The 7,482-nt window shown below is 30.2% G+C and overlaps 1 protein-coding gene across 1 annotated transcript in view; it reads left to right on the forward strand.

The window, feature by feature from the left end:
* The window catches only part of LOC107448430 (uncharacterized), a gene marked incomplete in the record, with an annotated part of 23,419 nt that extends 17,098 nt beyond the window's left edge, over window positions 1-6,321 (forward strand). The window contains 2 exon segments of the mRNA XM_071178530.1: window positions 3,285-3,470; window positions 5,245-6,321. Of these exon segments, the coding sequence (XP_071034631.1) occupies window positions 3,285-3,470; window positions 5,245-6,183 (1,125 nt within the window).
* Between the last annotated feature and the right edge of the window lie 1,161 nt (window positions 6,322-7,482).

A 7,482-nucleotide genomic window follows, 5' to 3' on the forward strand; every position in this document is an offset into this window, starting at 1 on the left:
ATCCAAGGTCCATCATGAAGTCGTGGAACAAAACTGCAAATTTTATGTTGATCCAAAACATGCATATTACAACTATAACTATTTTTCAAATCGGTAACTTTAATAGAAAAAAGATTATGAATTTCGCTGCTTGATTTTGACCCTCCAAATAAGCTATGAATCAATGTTTGAGTATCAATTTGGCGAAATTTCAGTTCCTCAACAGTGCTCTTCAGAATATATGAGCGTTGAGAGCCAGTGTCAATTAATGCTCTTATAGCACGTTTTCCTTCTTTACTTTCAATATTTACCATTAAAGTTTGAAGGAATATCTCTCCAGAACAGCAAGAATTCGCAAGTATTACATTTTGGCATTCACTCGAATCAATTACTTTTTCATCTTTTACTTCGTGCTTGTTTGGCGATAATTCTGCACACATGATCGACCAATGTCTCTTAGCACAAATTAGACATTTAACACTTGATTTGCAATATTTTGCTTTATGTCCAAACTTAAGACATATAAAGCAAGCTTTCTTATTCTTAATTAGTTCTTGCTTCTGATGGTAAGCCAATTTGGCTGCCGTAAAACAATCTTTACTCTCGTGGTTTTTGTCGCAAAATACACACCTTCTATCTACCACAGTCCTCGAGCTTTTACTTCCAGAAAATAACTCATTTGCTGTTGGTATCAATATATCAGCTTCAGTCTTCTTTTCTTTCTTAGTACCAGCAGCAATAAATTTGAATCCAGTGACATAAAATTCAATATATATATATATATATATATTGGCTTTCAGTGGCATTATAAACCGAATCGAAGGAACATCATTCTATAAAATCGCAACATCAGGAAATTGTATTGATCAATACAGGCCTGAGAAATATAAAAATCAAAAGATAATGTGTATTGAGTGTGATATTTTAAACCTAATCTTTGTTAACTGTTTTGAATTGTCTAAATACGATTTATAAGTTATAATACAATTTCTTTAGTTAGCCTATTTTTTTTTAAATTCAGTGCTAAATGAATGAAAAAAAAATCGAATTATTGGATCAAATACTCAAAAAAAGTTGGGAATCGATATTCATATGATTACTTTATGGAAAGAAAAGTCTTGACATTTTATTTTATATCTTTAAACATTTTAACAGCGCAATCCAAGCATTCAGATCAAAAGTAAACATTTAATTCCGAGATCAGTGACAACTAAAAGAAGAAAAAAAATCAAATTAAGTTCCCATTTTTCAGAGCGGCTTATGACAGAAATTTGCAAGCTTGCCTATAGCATTTACCTCAAAATAAAATAAAAACTGTATGATGTAATTTAATATCAAAGGTAAATATTTACTCAATTTTCTTAAATTTTTTTTCCATTTCATAAAGTGAAAGTTTACAGTAAGAAAATGTTTCCCGATTCGAAATCATTTATATGATATAGAATCATTTATCATATCACTCGAAATCATTTATCAAATGCATAGTTAATATGAAGCGTGAAAGGGATTGGTTTAATATAAAGTGAAATAAATGAAGTTCCCTGACAAAATTATTAGAAGCTTGCTATTTCCTAATATTTTACCTGAAGATCTTTGTAATTTATTCACATATTTAGAAATTACTCACTTTACTTTTAAAGACATTAATTTAGAAAATCCCGGACAAAAGCATGCCAAGAATACGATGCATTCATTCAATACCTCTATGAACTTTCATAATAAAGGCAGCAGTCCAATCCCCGAAGGGAGGCAACTTGGAAATGAAGGAATACAGTTGCACGCTTGTTGTTTAGTAATGTTGTGAACCGCAACAGATTTTATTGCTCTAAGTCCAAACGATATTTAGTACTCAATGCAATACAATCAAACAATTTTTAAACTAACTGTAACTTACAAAAAGAAAAGATAAAGTAAATGGAATAAAGATCACTGCATCTCCTGATCATATTTATTTGAAGAAAGAAATATGAAAAAAATAAATGGCATTCCCATTAAAGGAGAGAATACTGAATAATTAGAAGGCCTTCTTAAATTTAAAGCAAAGACAATAGTTTATTTATATCACTTGTTTAAGAGGCACATTTGCGTATTATATTAGATCTAATGCTAATTGCTATGTTGTAGTTCAAATAGTTGTAAGTTAGACTTTAAATGTTTACTTATTGACAATCTTTATTTTTGTAATTAATTTTTTATCAAACTGTTTTCGCCCTTTATAAACATATGCAATTAAAAAATGAATACAAAATAGCTACTAAAAACTCTGAGGCAGCATTAAAAATTAATTTTCGTACTATTTCTGTATATTATCTTTGGAGAAAAATATTTATCCAGTAAATTAAGCAAGAATTTTTAAAACATAATAAGTTTGTAGATGCAATAGTACTAGCATAATTATTAGGTTTAAATTCCATCCACAATAAAATCGGAAACTAAATCTGCGGAATTATCTGTGTTGATGTTATAAATCTTTAATCGATTGGACTTTTAATCGATTAATTTGCAATTTTGATGTGACACTCTTTTTATAGTAAAGAAAAATCACTGTTAAACAAAACGTTAAGAGATAATTTCGTATAAATTTACAAAAATAGAATAATTTACTCATTAATCTTCTAAGAAAACACAGTTTTCAAAAAAATGAAATTATTATTTTTTAATATTTTCCACTTTTAAGTTTTGAGTCAGTTTATTTATGAAAGAAAAAACGATCGAGATTTTGATTAGTAATAAAATGGAGATTAAAGAAACTTACAATATTTGATTTCTTGAACATTTAAAATACAATTTTAAGCTGTATAAACAGCAAACACAGAGCTTCAATTCAGACTTGATAACCCTAAGTAGTCGGGAAGAAGTAGGAATTTCAGTTAACGATGGCAATTAAATAATTAATATATAACAACTAAATGGTGATAAAATTTACATACAGTTTTTAGAGAATTAATTTAAACTTGTACTGTTATCCGACACAGAGCTCTATTTGACTTTTGATTACTCTGGCCAGTCGGAAAATGCACGGAATTTCGATTAATGATAACCTATCTTTGCTACTAAACGGGCTTCAAATTCTATTTGAAATCGGTAGAGGAACATTTGAAACTTGTATTGTCTTACATAACAGAGCTCCAGGTGAAAGTTCAGTGCTCCAGAAAGTCGGAAAGTACTCGGAATTTCAATAGCAATATTCCATCCTCCTGCCACAATTGAAAGTTAATAACAACGTAGTAACTGCAATAAAATTGTAGTTTAACTATATAAAAATATTTTACTACCGATATATGATTATTATTTCTTTTTATTAGCCATCAGAAGAAATTTGCGAACAAATATTAGATGAGTTTGAGAGATCTCTTAGTGATTTAATGAATGCAGGCAATACAAATTTGAATGTAATACAGCAAGAATTGCAAAGATTTACGGATATACAAGGCCGGCTTGAAAACGAGATTGGAGAGATTAAGAATGAAGCAGAAAACGTGGATCCCATGGTAATTTTTGCTTTTATTTTATTTTTTCATACTCGACTTTCTTCTAGGCAGAAGAAGCATTTAACAGTACATTAGAATTTATTTTCGCATACTTTTAATATTTCAATTCCATGATTTTGCTCTTTTAAAACCATTTTATCCACTCTCTTTAAATATTTTTATAAGTAAAAAATTCCATTTTTAATAATAATAAAAAAAAGAGTTTATCTCATTTAAATTTAAAAATTTAAATATACTCGGACAAAAAATAAAGAAAAGTACTTTTACTATCTGCCTTTGATACTATATACTTGACAACTTTACTACGACCAACTATATAATAGATAACTTTAAAAGAAAATTTGCACAAGGTTTATTTAGCCTTTAGGTTATGGCTGGTACAACATGTGAACCACAGGGGACGGTACAGTATGGAACACCGCAAGCAAAGGGTTAATATCTAATGTGAAGACAACTGAGTACTTCCAACTCGAGAAGAAGCGAAATGATTATGTCTAGCAATGTGACTTAAGTCACATTTAATTGGGTAACTTTAAGCGACGACACGCGAGAGCGTTAAACCTGATTGGCAAATGCCTTGATTTGCCCTAGATTACGTCCCTTGCTGGCATTCAATTGGAAAATGGTAGTTAGCTAAAGAACATTGTTCTCATGTCATTGGGCGTAAAAACGAACACAAAACAATTACAAGTTTTGAAATAATCTATCAAAATTTGTGTTGTTTTTTAGAACAAGATCAGGTGTGAAACTATTTTTATAGTCTCATATTTAGGTTTAAAACTTTTGTGAACATTCGCCATTTGCAAATTGGTAAAACAACTTAATAGAACAAGGCAATTTAAACTTTTATAAATTTAAATTATTTTGAATTTGACTTCAAACCATGTAGGATTTTATATTCATTTGGTCTTAATATATTTCATTCATTTGGTCTTAAACTATTTTACACCTGTGCAGACATTGATTTAATTCATTGATTTGCTTGACAACTATTTTACAACCGTGCAGAAATTGATTTTAAAAATTCTCAAAGTTGTCATATTTAATGATTTAATTTCAATTATTCAAAATTTGAAATGAATTTTCTATGACATTTTGTTTCTTGGTTCAAATAAATATTATTTATTTAAGTTTAAAACTTGACTTGAAAAAACGTATATTTAAAATTTGATTTCTTGATAATTATTCAACCGATTTCGTTCAAATTTCACATTTTATGTAAATGTAAAAGTAATGTAAAAATTTGTGTACTTAACAATTCAAGATTTTTTAGAGTTCTATTAAATGTATTGATAAAAAAAAATTATAATTATTTAAAAATATTTTTCATGAAATTATCACCAGATAATGAATTTTATAATTGAGATAGAGTGAAATTACAAAAGTGAAATGTAGATTAAAATTTCCAAATTATTGATCACTCTCCTTCCTTTACAATTTGAACCATATTTTTCAATTTTGGGAGACTCGACATATTTTGAAGGTCAGAAACCCGAATCCGAAAAACAAGTTTACATATTCTAAGGAAATACATTTTTTTCTGCCGCATTTCGTAAGTATCGTCTACACTAATTAATTAACATATTTAAAGGCTCTCAAAGCAATAAGATTGATTCCTAGTATGTAAAAATCCGATCATTAGAGATCAAAAGTTATTCAGGATGTTCACTTCTCCTTATCTGTCGCACTGTACGTACCTATGTACAAATACCCAATTATAAAAATTAAAATAATTATTTGAATGTATTCTTTAATATCTAATTATTATTTCCAGATAATTGAACTCGCTGAAATAAGAATGGAATTATCTATCATGTCAGATGACTTCCGCCTAGCACGTGTTAACATACATTCTCCTCCTCCTGCTTCTCCTCAAACCGAAGAGACTGATAGAGTAATTGATCTGGATCAAGCACCACCCCCACCTGCTATCAGCATACCAAGGGAAGATCCTTTACCTCCCCCCGCTATTGATTTAGACAGAACGGTTGACCTGGATGAAGTAGCTGCATTAGACTTACGCCAACCTACTTCCATCATACAAATAGAAGACCCTTTACCTCCCACTGATATTGATTTAGATAGAGTGGTTGATCTGGATGAAATGGCTGTATTAGACCTACGCCTACCTGCTTCCAGCAGACAAAGAGTACAACCTTCATCGTCCCCTGATATGGATTTAAGTAGAGTGATTGAACTGGATGAAGCAGCTACATTAGACTTACGCCTACCTGCTTCCAGCTTACAAAGAGTAGACCGTTTACCTCCTCCTGCTCTTGATTTAGATAGAGCGATTGATCTGGATGAAATGGCCACATTAGAGTTACGTCCACTTGCTTCTAGCAGTTACAGAGATGACCGATTACCTCTGCCAGCTATTAGTTTAGGAAGAAGAGTTGATCTGGGTGACTATTCATTACCTCAGCAGCCTGCTTTTAGTAGAATAATAGCAGAGGACAGAATGTTTCATTCCCTTGGCTATGAAGGAGATGAAAGCCAAGATTATTCGTATGAATCTTCTGGGTTAGATGAATATCAGTTACCACCTCCTACATTTGATCAAAGTGGGAGAATAGAGGACTTATTACGAGATATTGAAGTACTGAATCAGGAGATAGATTCAAGGAATGAGGAGCTCGCTCGGCTTAGGCAACCACCACCAGCTTCTTACTACCATTTAGGAATCGATTATTTAACAGATTCTTCTTCGTAATCACCAAGAACTCCTTCTCCTCAAGGATTCTCTTCGAATCCACAATTCAATCGAACATTGTATTATTATAGACAATCACCGTGACTTGAATAAAGTGTAACCAAATGAGTTTTAATGTTTCATAAAGGGAAATTTGTGCTCTACACTTTGATCATAAAAACAATTTTACTATTAAGAATTTTCCTTTTTAAGCTAAATGACTCTAGATGAAATTTTTCTTTTATGAGGTAGAAGAAAAAGTTCATTTAAAAGAAGAGTATTACAAAAAAAATTTCTTAACAGATGCAGTACTACTCGGCATGCTGTTCCCTTCCGCCTATCGCCGGTTATGTCACCGCAGGCCAGCATGTCTTGTGAACAGAACAGAGTATATTTGGTCACATAAATTGGCATAAAAGTGACATGAAAAGTTGTTAGAATGAGCACAGAACACCTTTGGTCGTTTTCTAGAAGAGAGTGTAACACTGAATTAGTTAAATTGTTTAACAAATATTAGTGACATTGTGAAACTTCATTTTAGCGTAGCAACTAATAGAGTTAGGTTCTTTTAATGCAGTAATTTATAGATTTTAAAAAAATGAGTTTATAATAGCAAATAGATATTTTTAGAAGTTTTTTAAAGAAAAGTTTAAAAAAAATGTATATTTCAAAACATATTAAGATCATTTATCTTTAACATGAGGACGGGCATTTTGGGAATTTTTAATAAATTATTGCAATGCAGAAATGATTTGAAACTTAATTTATATTAAAAAGTGAACATCAAATATTAGAAAATTTCCATATATTTGTGGAAATGTTTTGAGAAAGGCACGAAGAAGAAATCTTATTTATTCCAAAACAGGCTGAAATCAGAACATTTATATTCCTAACGTAGGAAAGGGGAATTTACGAACTTTTTTATAATTTTTTGGCAGTGCAGAAATTAAACATATTTTTATCATTTAGAAGAGAGTCAATTTGTTTGAAAATATCCAAATACGGCAGAAAATATTTATGGAATATTTTTTTAAAATATCGTGTTATTTAAAATTATTAAAGCGAATTTCATGGGTTGAAACATAAGAGAGAACGATTTGCGATTTATTTTTTATTTTTTGCAATATCTACATTAAAAAAATTAGAGCTTAGTTCTTAGAAAATTCTCATACGTGTAAGAAATATTGTGGAGAATTTTTAAAATAGCTTCCTTAGTCCAAAATATGTTAAGGCCGAACCATTTTTTTTTAACATCAAGAACGACAAATTACGAATTCTGCAATGCGAAAGTTATTTGTAGCATGCCTTATATTAAAAACT

The sequence above is a fragment of the Parasteatoda tepidariorum genome, chromosome 3 (assembly GCF_043381705.1).
Source record: "Parasteatoda tepidariorum isolate YZ-2023 chromosome 3, CAS_Ptep_4.0, whole genome shotgun sequence".
NCBI classification, from domain to species: Eukaryota; Metazoa; Arthropoda; class Arachnida; order Araneae; family Theridiidae; genus Parasteatoda; species Parasteatoda tepidariorum.